Below are 13,147 nucleotides of genomic sequence, written 5' to 3'. Positions count from 1 at the left end.
GCGGTGGTATTAAGAAAGTCAGTGAGAGTTTTCCAAATCTGCTACACTTTCAACCACCTTCTTAATCCAGGGGTATTGTAAAAGTGGAGAGTCCATTTTCTTCATGCAGGAAAAGCCAATTATTTATTCACATAACTTATGCTGCCCGCAGGGAAAAAGGGAGGGAAAGAGAAAGAAAACTCCGGCCGCTGCCCCCTTGCAGCTGCTGCGTGGGAAAGGGAAAATCAAAACGATCCTTAACTCTGCAGGGGTGGCGGAGGAGCCGTGCGGGCCCCGCCCGGCCTGGCCTGGCACAGCCCCCGGGGCTGCTGCATCCCCCCTCTCAAACACCCGCGGGGGGAAAGCAGCACAAAGAACCCTCTAAAGGCCGCATGTAGCAAAAGGGGGAAAAACACCGCACACAAATACGGAAAAGGTTAAGAAGGCACAAAGCGCTGGTGGCTCCCACCTCCCGCCCCGGAGCGCCGCGGAGAGCGGCCACCGATGCGGGGCCCGGCGCGGCAGAGCCCCGGGGCTGTTGGGAAGGAGGGAGCGGCACTGGAGCGTCAGCTGCGGGGAGGAGCCGGGAGCAGGAAATGCGCTCCGCTTCCTGCCCTCTGCAGCGCTCCCTGCCCACCGCTGCCCGGGGCTCGGCGCTTTCTGGAGCATAAAACTCACCCGAGCGGAGCTGCCACCCCGCTCCGCCTGGGACACCGTGTCCCGCATCTTACAGAGGCGCCTGCACACAGAGGTTATGTATTTCCCATAAGTACTGTCATTTTTAGTAAGCACAGATGTGTCTAAACCTCCATGCATTCGTATGTTTTCCTCTCAGTATGCTGCAGTAAGCTGCAGCTGGGTCCGGGGCTGGAGAATTGTTCCTGTCAGGTGCCCTGTGCCCTGAAACGCTCTCTGCTCCTCCTACACATTCCTCTCCTCCAGTGTTCAAGCACAGAACTGCGTTTGCTGCAGCATTCCTGCTACAAAGGGTCCAGTCCCTGGGCTGGACCTGGGGAGAGGAGCTTTGTGCTCTGAGGCAGCTACAGACTTAGTGGAAGAGGCAGCACAGGAGGAAACCACCTTAAGGGCAATTAATTAAGAACTAGACTGTAAAGGGTTTACAAAACTCTTAAAAATAGAATGAAGATATATATACATATGCATATATATGTACAAGATTAAATTTTAAAATTGCCTGCTGTAATGAAAACTTAAAACTTGTTCAACCCCTTGATGATAACACTTCAAGAAGAAAATGTAGAGGTTGGGCAGCATTCAAACAACATTCCCATCTACTAACCCAGAATCAGGCTGGTGGAAACCCCTAAAATTTGCTAATAGTGACATTTACACTTGTCAAAGTGCACAATGAATGCACAGTCCACCCAGCCTCAGCCTCTGATTTTTCTAGCTGTAAATACCTCCTGTCATGTGGAACTGGGAAATCCACTTGTATGACAGCAGTAAAACAGACTGAGGGTAACATGAGGGGGTTTTATGAGAATTTCTGTGCACAAGCCCCCACAGAGCACTAGGACACCGATCAGAGACTCTAGAGTGAAAATTAGTAACAAATAAGGATATGCACAAAAAATGCCCCAAACCATGATTTAAAATCCAAAACAAGACAAAGGAAACAAACATTTCCATTGTCCCTGTTTGCCACATGCACTTGCCTTCACCTTTGAGTCCTCAGTTTCACCTCCCTTACCATGCCCAGCATTCTGAGGAACCTCTCCTGGCATGGAATTTGCCTTGTGAAAATCACCAGCCTTCCAAAAGGAGGCAAAGCCTGGCTTTTCCCCAAGGACATGCAGACACAACCTGAATGACAGCACAGACAATCTGACTGACTAAATAGAGGGTTATTAACATTCCAATCCAAAAGCAAGATAGGGGAAGAATGATAAAGGTATTTAAGGTCCCTATTATCAAAAAGCCCTGCAGAACACTGAGAAGTACTTGTGGTTCCATTGCTCTCGACCTGAAAAAACAACTTTATAATGGCTTGATGAACTCTGCTCCTCCTGATGGACTCAGCAATGATAAAGTAAAAAAGCATTTAGGTGTGGTGTTTACGGTAAGACTGGAAGTAAAGTGTTGCCTGCCAGGGGCAATGTCCATGATGACACAGAGTTGCTCCTGTTACCCTGCAGTCATACTGCTCTAAAGGAGGGCTGATGTTTGTCTGGGTGGGCTGAGATGTGTCCAAAACACCTCCCCAGTCACTGCCCTGATGCAGCCCCTCATTCCCTCATTGAACAGCTTCTGTTCCATTCTGGCCAGAGCCCTCCCATTGTTTCTCTCTGTTCCCTCCTGCCTGGCTGCAGGTGCTGTGGTCTCATTCTGCCCTGCAGGGCCTGGGCTGGCTCACCCTGGGCAGCCGGGGCTCCCCTGGCCTGCCAGGCCTGGCGGTCTCCTCTGCTGCCTCATGGTGCCCCACAGCACTGTCCCACGGTGGCTTCTGGGTCACAGGGCCCACCAGTGTCTTGTTCTAGCTGAAAACATCTCCTGCCATCCCCATTTGTCCAGTGTCACCCTTTGTGCACACACTCTGTCCAAAAGCATCCTTTAAAGTCTCCTATTTCCCCAACACGACCATGTTCCAGCTGTAACTGTGCCCTCTGTGCTCCCGTTCCACCTGAACACAACATCCCTGTGCTCCCATTGGCCCCTGCAGACATTTCATCCCCAGCCCCTGTTCCTCCAGAGCCCACCTGGCTTTGATCAGGCCACGGGGAAACGGTGCTGGAGGGAGGAATGACAGAAACAGAGACTTGAGCTTAGGATATGTGGTGTCATGTTGGACTCAACCTTCCAGTAGGAGCCCAGGAACAACTCTGCCATGGTGATGTTTAACAGCCTGTTAGACACCACCCAGCTGAGGTGTGCAGAGCCCATTGCCCAGAAAGGGGCCCATGGCTGTGCATTCTGAGTCACTGGCATCAGCCAGGAGCAGACTGCCCAGGGCTCTTCAGGACAGAATGCAAGCCCTTCACTCCCTGCCTGCTTGCCTTACCAGTTTTAAAGCCCCTGTCCTGCCCCCTTGCCTCCCAGCGGCACTTCAGCATCATGACTCCTTCCAACCTGCTTGGATGCAGAGGGAACAGATCCAGAACTGACTGTCCTGCTGCTCCTTGACCCAGTATATGCCCACAGGGACACTGGATTACAGACACCTGAAAGAGAGGAACCTTAACATTTAAAACATTGAGAGTGCCTCGTTTTTTCTTCCCAAATTGGAAGTCTTTGCCATGCAAAAATCATTGTGATTTTGGATTCAATATCACGAGGAGAATATTTTTCAACAGGACAGTGGGCTAAGTAGAAAGTTAAGAAAGGCTGATTTCTCTTGGATATATATATGAATAGTATTTTTTTCCTTGTGCATTTCAGGAAGTGTTTCTTCAACCCACAGGACTTTGTGTGTAGAACAGGAATGTAGTTTCAGTTTAAATGCCGAAATTGCCACAGTAACACAAGTTTAAAAGGCAACTCAGAAGTCCTACCTGAATATGAAAATGGGCAGCTGCTGTTGCTGAATCACATCAGCAGGAGAAACATCCCAAGTAAGGAGCTGCTCTCTGTGTCAGTGAGCTTTCAGAACACTCTGGCTTCCTTCAGAGGGAAAAGAAGAATCAAATTAGTATATCATCACAAAACTAGCTGGCAACGAAGATGCAGTAGAAGCAAGAGGACAAGAGCAGGGACAAAGAACTCAGGATCTCCCCAGTTCATTCTGACCTTGTTTCTGTCCCTTGTTTCTCCAAGCCACCCCAGCAGGAATCCCCACAGGCGGAGGCTGAGCCAGCCCAGGCTGAGGTGCAGGTTCTGAGCCACAGCCCCTCTGGAAAAGGCACGGGGAGCAGGGGAGTGCAGGGCCAGGCTCCAGAGCAGCAGGGGCCGCTCCCAGCCCCAGCCCAGGCCCTGCTGTGCTGCCTCTCCTGCCAAGGGCAGCTGGGCAACCTGCCACAAGCTCCAGCAGTGCCAGTTCCTAATGGTCTGGGCAATTCCTGCTGGTCTGGGCAAGATCATCCACACCACGCCCAGCCAGGCACCAAGCACCACGTACCTGGGAGTCACAGGGACAAGACACAAGGTTGGATTTCTTGGCATTGCCTTCCCACGCTGAATGATTTCCCAGGATTTGAGAGCACATACTCCTCTGCTGCCTGCAGCATGTTTTCAAAAACACAGGACCCAGAGTGGTTTCATCTTACACAGAACCATGTCATTATACTCACTTTTCTCCTTATTTTTTTAGAGGAAGACAGGAAAGAGATTTGGATGTATGCCAGGAACAGCCATGAGATCAAGAGGTTGATCATTAAGCCATCACAAATATTGACAGAGGAGAGACAACCTGGATTCTATGAAACACATTAGAAACACAAAATCAGAAGAAAATTGCATGTGTGTTTCCACACATATACACAGGTGCATTAAAAAGAGAATCAAAAGATCTTTAAAAATATCCTTCAGTAATAGAAGACACCTTTTGCAACAAAATTGATTCAGGAAAACATGGAAATTTTGAGAGCAGATTTCTGACACTCCATCACTTTCCAGCAGGTAAGACCAAGAAATCTGAAAAACACATCAGCTGTTCTGTAAACATCTGCTGAAATATTCAGAGCTGGGAGTGTGCAGGAAGATTCACGGCAGTCACCTGCAGACAGGCAAATCTTGCCCTGTCACAGTCACAGCCACTCCAACATTACCATTTCTGCCATTACTCAGACCTGTGCTTTACTGGCTTTGAACACAATTGTGCTTTTCCCTGCAATTGTTACAGGTTCCCTCTTCCCAGTGCAGGCCTGGTGGGAAGGCTGCTGCTCAGAGCTTTATTCTTTAACGTTTGCCCATCCCTAAATCCTGTCCCAAGGCAAAAACGGGAGAGGGAGAGGGACAGAGCCAGCAAGTGACACAGAAACCCTTGGCTTGACTTCTTCAGTGCATGACTCAAAATCCTCACTTGGGAAATAAGCACAAAGGCAGTTTCTGAGGGAACAAATTTAAGAGGTATTAAGCCTCCTTGTTGATATCATATTAAATTTCTTACAAACTCTAGTAAAATTTCATTGTACCTGGGGTTTTTTTTAACAGTCTCATCACGAGAGCAGACTGAAGTTCTTCACTGATCCAAACATGCATCCAAGCCCATCAAGATGTTAGAAACACATCACTACATCAGAGATAGTTTTGATTTTTCTTTCCAAGAGATTAATTTTGTTCTACAAGTCTCAAATACTAAGATTAGAAACAAGTATAAATTGTGATAATAAATTTCACTTGGACTACTGCTACTTCCTATGGACTTATTGGTGCTGTACATGTTTATTTTATTTACTGATATACACATAGACAGAGATGCAAACATGTTTGTTAAAGCATTGGCACTGCTACCACAGCCTGCAGCCCATTGCATCCACCAGAACAGGAATGAGCAGAAGTGTTTGCTTCCTTGTTAATTAGAAGAGAATTACAGACTTCATGATAAATAGAGCCTGCAAAATCCTGGAATTAAAGTTGGTTGGTTGGGTTTTGGGGTTTTTTTTTGTTTGGTTAGTTTTTTGTTGGTTTTGGGTTGGGGGGTTTTTGTGCTTTTTTTTGTTTGTTTTTTGAGGTTTTTTGTGAAAAACACAAAAGAGAGTTCCCATTCCCTTTAAGGAAGTTTGGGAGGGTAAAATCAGGCATCAAGTGTGAAAAGAATGGAAAATTCAGATAAGTTTCAGTCACCCGCTGAATCAACTGTGTGTGAACATTGGAGTAGGGTGGGAAGAACTGGAGGTAGTAATGATATAATAAAAAGTTCACTGGGTTGAAAGAAAAATTTGAGCAAACCAAAACATTTACTTGGGTAATACCTTGCAGCACAGCTGAAATGACAGAACTACATCTCTAGGGTTATTTGCAAAACACTTTTCTCTGTCCTCTCCTGCCTCCACCCCCACGAGTTCAGACATTTTACACAACTGACATTTTTATTTCAGAGATGGAGTTGTCTGACCACGGACAACCTTATTTACTACAATGCTATAAGTCGAGGATCTCAGCTAACAGAGGATATTTTCTTGGCTGCAAGGCCAAAGTAGGACCACGCCACAAATAAACAACATAACCTGCAACAAACCAATGTAAACAAGAAAAAAAAGGAGAAAAAAAAATAGATACCAAGGAAAGCAGCACACAAGGTTAACACATACTCAATATTTAATACTGAAGATCTGACAGTACATCACACTGCATACTGCCACTAGCACAGAGCCACATCCCAGACCCTGGGTCAGAATCAACCCTTCAAAGGAGCTGACGTATCTATGTGGTGCTGGATCCACTCAAGGTACTGACTAACTTTGGTGTAGACTCCGAATTTCTCCCTTCTCCCGCAGCCTTCCCCCCAGCTCACCAGTCCTACCAAAAACCACGTATCCTTGTATCTGGTGAACATGGGCCCCCCGCTGTCCCCGCTGCAGGAATCCTTCCTGTCCCCCAGGCTGCCGGCACACAGCATGTTGTCAGACACAGGGAAGCTCATGGCCTGGGCGCACTCGTTGCGGGGCACGAGGGGGATCTCGATGTAGCGCAGCGAGGCGGCGAAGCTGCTGTTGCGCTCGCTGGTGCTGCCCCAGCCCGTCACCACCGCCTGCCTGCCGCTCCTCATCAGCTGCTGCTCCGCCAGGCCGCGCGTGGGCAGGCAGATCGGCAGCGCGTACTTGTAGTACATCACGTGCTCGGACAAGTGCAGCATGGCTATGTCATTATCTGAGGTCTGCTTGGAGTAATTCTCATGGGTCACCCATTTGTCAATCCAAATGGTTTGCTCGTCTGCCTCTGGACGGAAACGGAATTTACCTGGAAGAGCAAACAAGACGACAGATGCTGCCAGAGCTTCCTTTGCTTTAAAGACCTGGATTACACCTGCTGTTAGGACTGCACTCCATGTTTTTACTTCTCTTGTAATACAACTGTTTATGTCATAAGTTAACAGTGTTCCTAACAGATGGACAAATCTCTAAACTTTTCATATTTATGGAAATCATGAATACCTAAAGAGCTCTGGAGCTCTGGTCATCAGCTGAGAAACAAAATTGCCCTGTAGTGTTCATATTTCAGTGTGCAATGTGAGTCACCTTCAGGAGGAAAACAACCTTCTTAGAGCCAGCATTAAAAGCTGGGAGAGCAAGCACACCACAAAACAGGACATTTACAACAGGACGTGAGCCTTACGCCACACAGCCAGGGCAGCTGGCTGAATGTCAGGATTTATAAGATAAAGCTGACTGATGGGTAAGATTACTCCTTTCTGAAATCTGCATTTTAAGGAATTTTTCACTGCTTAAGACTCCTCAGTTGCTATCTGTGCTACATGATCATGGCTATTTTGTGGGCCAAGCAGTTATGAAACAGCAAGCAAGAAACTATGCTGAAAAGGGCCAGAAATGCAGGAAGTCATTTGTGATACATTGCAATAGGAAAGGCAGAGCTAGGTTTCCTGGCAGGCTATCAGTGAGGTCTTGCAAGTTTGTCTCTGTAAGGAGTATCTCCAAGCATAGGGATTTACAAGCCACAGTATTTACAGAAGTATATTCTCAAAAGATCCCTTAAGTCCAGCTTTGGATCTTGGTCTTCCAGACCATTTATTTCTGAGTTTCTCTTCTTACTCTTCTGCAGACAGACAATGGACAGTTCACACACCGCTGGAGCAGACAGCTGAAATTACTCTGATGTCTTGTAACACTCTTAAGTAACAGTGTTTAAATACATGAAAAGGCAGGAAGAGACCCTGTGACCTTCTCCTTTCGGGATCAAGACTTTTTTTCAGTATTGGGATGGCCTTAAATATTTTCATCACCAGAAAAACACAGGCAGAAGAGACCAAGTCTTTCTATTTTACAGACCAGCAGCAGTGCTCAGAAACATCAGCTCACATCCAGAGTAAGGCTGATAATGGCTCAAATGAAATCAGATTTTTACTGAACTTTGTTTTAAGCTAAGGTGCATATTAAATACTGCCTAGACAGACAACTCCTACAGCCAAGGACTTTTGAACTCAGAAGCTGCTGGTCTTTTCCCTAAGACAATAAATGTTAGGAATTAAACAGTTATATTTTAAAAAAACACAGGGACAGGTGATTTTCCATACCAAGTTTAACTCTGAACCCCTTGTGTTCCTCAAGGCAGTGTGCTGCTGTTAGGACCCAAGCTGGATGGATGAGAACACCCCCACACAGAAACTTCCCTTTGGTATTTTGCAGCATAATCTGAAACAAGACAAGGGAGGTGTGACACTGCATGGAGCACAGCTCACAGAATACTTTACTCATTCTTCTTGGATGCTGCCAAATACCCAGACTTATCAAGCACCAAAGCATGCCATGTTCACTGAAGCCAAAGCTCTACAGGGGGACAAAAGCTCTATGAATAGAGTCTCTGTGAAATACCTACAAAAAAGTTTTGAATGTTCTTCCTGAATGAGGGATGGCTTCATACAAATCAGCATGGGGTGATGCTGGTCGCTGCAAAGAAGCACTTTGTACTCAAAGCTTTGAAATACAGAGCAGAAATGAGGGGTGTGTCCCACACCAGAGACAGCACACCATGTCAGGCTGCAGCTCTCACACTGTGGTGTAAAAGGCCCTTTAATATCAAAGGGAACCTGGCCCTAATTATTTGCACACATTAATTCCATGGTAAGCTCTGTGAGGTCCCCCTTTTCTCTGAGATAACCCAGCCTGCCATGGCATATTTTGCCGATTAAATCTGCTGACTTGAATTTACGACAGTCAAGGTTTATAAGAAAAGGCAGGAAGATCACCTCCCACTGAAGGCTGTTGCAGGAGCTGAAGCACACATCACACACCATGAGTTCCCCAGGATGGAGCAACAGAGCAGGTGAGTGCCATCAGCATCCTCTCTCTTGGCAGTGTTGGCACAGTAAGGTCAAAAACTTGGCAACAGCAACAAGGTCAAGAATCCTACAGATACTAAATTATTTTTTCCTGCTACTCCAAACTTTGGGATGCTTTTGAAAAAGCTAGGGGAATCTTAGCTTCATACAACACCACCAGTAACAATGCAAGAGCCTTTCTTGAGCAGAGAGGCAGGCAGAGCAGTTCAGCAAGAGCCTGAGCTATTTGTGGCAAAGAATCTTTTTCTCCTCACCTGCCAAGGGCTCGCTCCCCTTCTTCCAACTGTTCCATCAATGAGCCGAATCTTGAAGTCTACGTTGTTTTCAAGGTAGTCCAACTTCACTCTTCCACAGGGGAACTCCACTGCAGAAGGTGCAGAGAAGATCACTACCAACGCCCACATCACCCAATCCTCTTTCTAGAGGATTTCCTCTGTCTAACCTAGGCAACATTGTTCAGAGGCTTCATGGAAGTCCCTCAATGCTTGGCAGAGGAGGCAGTCTCCTGATTCCCCTCTATGTCTCCATGAGGCAAACCTGGATTAAGGGCCACAAAGTGGGTATGGAGCTGGGAAACGCAGGCAGAGTTACTCTTCACGGAATAGATGTTTTGAAAATGAGTACAAAGTGCACTGCAGACAAATCTCCCCTGAAACTCTTTTACATCAGTGTGAATAATCCCCTGTCAAAGCTGAACAACAAACATGCTGCTCTTACCTACAGGCTCACACGAGGTGTGGTCATCCTTCAGCTGATACCCCGAGGCGCAGCTGCACGAGCGGTGCTCCTGGGCAGGGTCCTCCCTGCAGAAATGCTCACAGCCCCCGTTGTCCACGGAACAGTTGCTGTATTTCACCTCTGTGGGAAAAACCAACAGCAGGAGAGACGTGGATTGGGAAGTCAGAGCCACAGAAAGGTAAGGTGGCAAAGAGACATCGTGCTTCAAGTGGGTAACAGCTGTCAGTGGATTTGGAATGGCAGCTGTGGGCTTCAATGACATTCAGGCCACTAGACAGCAAACAGACCTAGGTCCAGAATCAGGCAGTGGGGAGATGGAGCAAACAGATTGCTGTCAGGTAGACTACAGAACAGAAAATTCCCTATCACTATGTGCCAAGTCACACAGTGAAAACTGTTGACGATATATGACATAAAATGCTCATCCCTAAATATGCTATCCAGCTTTTGTCCAAGGAAGGAACCACCACAGTAATAAAATATTTACAGTAGACTGGCTTTTCCCCTATATTTAAAAACCCCACCATAATCCCTGTGTTCACAATTCTAAAGTAAACCCCTGCTTCACAGAGTTATTTCCAGTATAGTCCAAAATTTAGATATATCTAAAATTCTCCTATGGCAACACAAAGTTAACACAAAGTTAATAAGCCCAAATAAATCTCTTACCACATCAAGAAGCAAGAGAGAAATCACATTAGTAAAGAAAGTATTAAAGCAAGAGTTTGCTGTGCAAGACTGATGTGTCCATCCCTATCACACAGATCCCTGTCACAAAGGATGTTATTTTATAGTGGATTAAATGCAGTGTTACCGTAATTGCACAAAGCCCCCTCCCAGCCTTTGTTACAGACGCAGGAAAATTTTCCAATATTGTCCTTGCAGTTCCCATTGGAACAAGGATGTTGTGCACATTGATCTCCATCTGAAACAGAGGCAGGAAAACTCAGTTGCTGAACCATACAGAGCTCACAGATCAAACATCAACATGAACAGTCCCTCCCCAGACTCCCAAGTATCAGCCACGTTTCTGGCTCTTAATGGTGACACCTCAGTGGCACTTGGCCAGAGACAGGGCCATCAGTTTGGGTTCTCAATTACATCTGCAGAGAGGGTGGAGTAAGCAGAAGGGGAGGAAAGAGTAAAGCCTGAGTCAGGCAGGGCAACAGCAGGTTACTGCTGGAGCTCATCAGGCATGGTGAGAGCATCAAAGCATTTTTCACCAATCCCTTAACTCTGGTGAGATGACTGATGATTGGTATGGGTGCACCTCAAGTGTTTTAGGAAGGTTGCTTGTATGATAGAACAGGAAAACATTCTCTGCACACCCCTTACAAGAGAATGAGAATTTAAATCAGTATATGATACATGGCAGGAGGAAGGCTGAGTATCAGTAACACCTGAAGAAGCACAGAGTAATAAGGAAAGTTTTTACTTACCTACATACTTGCTCCAAAAATCTAGCTGTGGAGAAACAAAACTTGTATTACAGCGAGAAAACCATTTTTAACAAGTGAGGGATTTAAAGTGCTTCGTGGTCTTGGCCAACAGGACACAGCACTGAGGTCAGTAACATCAGTCTCATTCATCTTGGCAGTGCAGTGACTGGCACTACAAACCAAGAAAACCAGCCAGTGATCCTCCTGTACTGTCTGTGCAAAGCACAGGCTCCCCTGCTCTGCATGCAGGGCATTTTTGGCACTTACTGCCAGGTAAGTCACCTGAATTCACCTGAGCCCAGTTAGACAAAACATGGGCATTCCAAGGACAGCCCCTCTCTCCTCTGGGGTCTGAGGGACAGCAAGGACTAGGTCATCCTATGCTTTGAGCCTACTCTGCTCAAAATAGCAACAGAGAGTCCAACCCAACACAACAATTGAGTGTGGAGAGGGGCAGGAATCAGCAGACAGTAAACATAGTGTCCAATTCAAAACTGGAGTTTGGAGATGTAGAGAGAGAACACGGTGATAAAGAGAAATGTTTGTCAGGCATAACTGGGAGACTTGGGAGATTCACTGAAAAACAGCCAGGACTGGTGAATGGACAACAAAGGGGAAAGACTGGAAGGACTGGGAAAAACTTCATAGCAGCAAGAATAGCCAATGGCATCAAGCAAGGATTGGAATTAACTGTCTGGGACCTAAACCTCACCAGGTGGGTCAGGTGGGACATGCTTGAGGCCAAGCTTTGTGGCCCATAGAGGAGTAACTTGACAATCACTGTAACACAGTGACACTCAAAACCACGCCTACACTCCACCAGTGTAGGAGAGATCTGTGTTCAGTACTGACAGCATGATCTCCTGTACCCTGGACTGAAATGCTTTAAGGAAATAATTGATTGGCTAAGTTCCCCACTCATCCTTAAAAAAGACAACTTACTGTTGCTTCCTTGGTTTCAAATATCTCACTGGCCTCCTCAAAGTCACAGACCTCTTCAACACACTCACGCTCCACAGAGCCTGGCTTGAGCTCCTCCAGGAAAGTGTTTGCCCGCTTCTGGATTCTCAGCACTTGGTTTGCCTCTTTACCACTGTAAAATACTGCAAGCAAAAAGACAAAAGCACAAATAGAGAGAAGAGCTGGCTGAAAACTGGCAGTGATGCTTCCCAAAGGACACTTATGAGAGCAGCAGCCTCTCCAGTCCAGCCAGAGGCTGCCCTAGACACCATGTGCAGTCTGTGCTGTGCTGCAGAAGCAAGCTCCAGCCGCTGCCCTGTGCTACTGTGACAGCTCATGGGGCTCAGCAGGGCTCTGCCATGGCCCCAGCACCGTCTGTCAACCCCTGCTAAAGGAACTCAACCCCCCTAACGGGAACGATTCCAGCCACTCCCTCTGGCTAACAGAGGAGCAGGCATGGCTGAAGGCCATCTCTCCAAAGAACACTTACTTGAGGTGCAGCAGCCCCACGAAGAGCAGGCAGCCAGCAGCACGGTGAGGAGCTTCCACATCCTGCAGCAAGAGTCACCTGAGGAGGAGAAGGCAGGTGTCAAGAAGAGCACATTGCAGAGTGACACAACACCCTGCTGCAGACAGCTCCCACCCATCCAGCCCAGCCAGCTTGCTCACTTGCCTTTCAGAGAGCAGCTTCCCTGCTGAGTGCTCTGCTGTGCCTTGTCTCTGAAGTGGCCATTCACTAGAGTCCCTCCAGACTGGTTTGCTCATTTCTTTTAATACATCAGCAGCTCTCCCAGAACACTTCTGGCCTATCCTGAGACCCTCCCCCTTTCACTGGACATTTTTTACAAGCTTCATGCTCCATTAAAGCAAGCTGTACTTGGAAATCTCAAAGGATACAATACTTTTGAAGCACTTACTGCTTTATTCAGTGGGAATCAGCGTGATCTGTTCTTCCTCCATGAGCTCTGCTGGAACTTAGTTAATACATAACTTCAGATATTTACTCTTTGGAGTGACATGAAGTGCTTTCCTTTTAGTTGTTAAACAAACAGTGCTCAGGGAGAGCTTGACCATTTACCGGCATACAGGGGAAAAGTGAAACAGCTGAGGCACCCACTCT

At 46.9% G+C, this 13,147-nt stretch overlaps 1 protein-coding gene and 1 pseudogene across 2 annotated transcripts; both read right to left on the bottom strand.

The window, feature by feature from the left end:
• Positions 1 to 669: 669 nt before the first annotated feature.
• On the bottom strand, positions 670 to 3,053 carry LOC134556313 (uncharacterized; annotated as a pseudogene).
• Positions 3,054 to 6,174: 3,121 nt separating this feature from the next.
• On the bottom strand, positions 6,175 to 13,058 carry PROC (protein C, inactivator of coagulation factors Va and VIIIa). 2 transcript variants are annotated; one of them, XM_063408607.1, is made up of 9 exons: positions 12,945 to 13,058; positions 12,518 to 12,595; positions 12,010 to 12,170; positions 11,068 to 11,092; positions 10,443 to 10,553; positions 9,608 to 9,748; positions 9,145 to 9,254; positions 8,126 to 8,243; positions 6,175 to 6,834 (listed from the first exon to the last, which is right to left on the bottom strand). In XM_063408607.1, the coding sequence occupies exons 2-9, from the start codon at positions 12,576 to 12,578 to the stop codon at positions 6,272 to 6,274; spliced, it is 1,290 nt and encodes a 429-aa protein (XP_063264677.1). In that variant the 5' UTR covers positions 12,579 to 12,595; positions 12,945 to 13,058; the 3' UTR covers positions 6,175 to 6,271. The 2 variants fall into 2 exon arrangements, with proteins under 2 accessions (XP_063264677.1, XP_063264678.1); XM_063408608.1 differs by lacking the exon at positions 12,945 to 13,058 and adding an exon at positions 12,701 to 12,855.
• Between the last annotated feature and the right edge of the window lie 89 nt (positions 13,059 to 13,147).

This window comes from Prinia subflava, chromosome 11 (assembly GCF_021018805.1).
Source record: "Prinia subflava isolate CZ2003 ecotype Zambia chromosome 11, Cam_Psub_1.2, whole genome shotgun sequence".
In the NCBI taxonomy this organism is placed as follows: Eukaryota; Metazoa; Chordata; class Aves; order Passeriformes; family Cisticolidae; genus Prinia; species Prinia subflava.
This window is presented reverse-complemented; position numbering and strand designations above follow the sequence as displayed.

Bases quoted from the DNA above. Each gene is read 5' to 3' on its own strand.
- PROC (XM_063408607.1), bottom strand. From the start codon at position 12,578: ATGTGGAAGCTCCTCACCGTGCTGCTGGCTGCCTGCTCTTCGTGGGGC. The intron at 11,093-12,009 runs GTAAGTTGTCTT...GTTTCTCCACAG, and splicing joins TTGAAACCAAGGAAGCAACA to CTAGATTTTTGGAGCAAGTA. The intron at 9,255-9,607 runs GTAAGAGCAGCA...CACCTTCTGCAG, and splicing joins CACCTCGTGTGAGCCTGTAG to TGGAGTTCCCCTGTGGAAGA.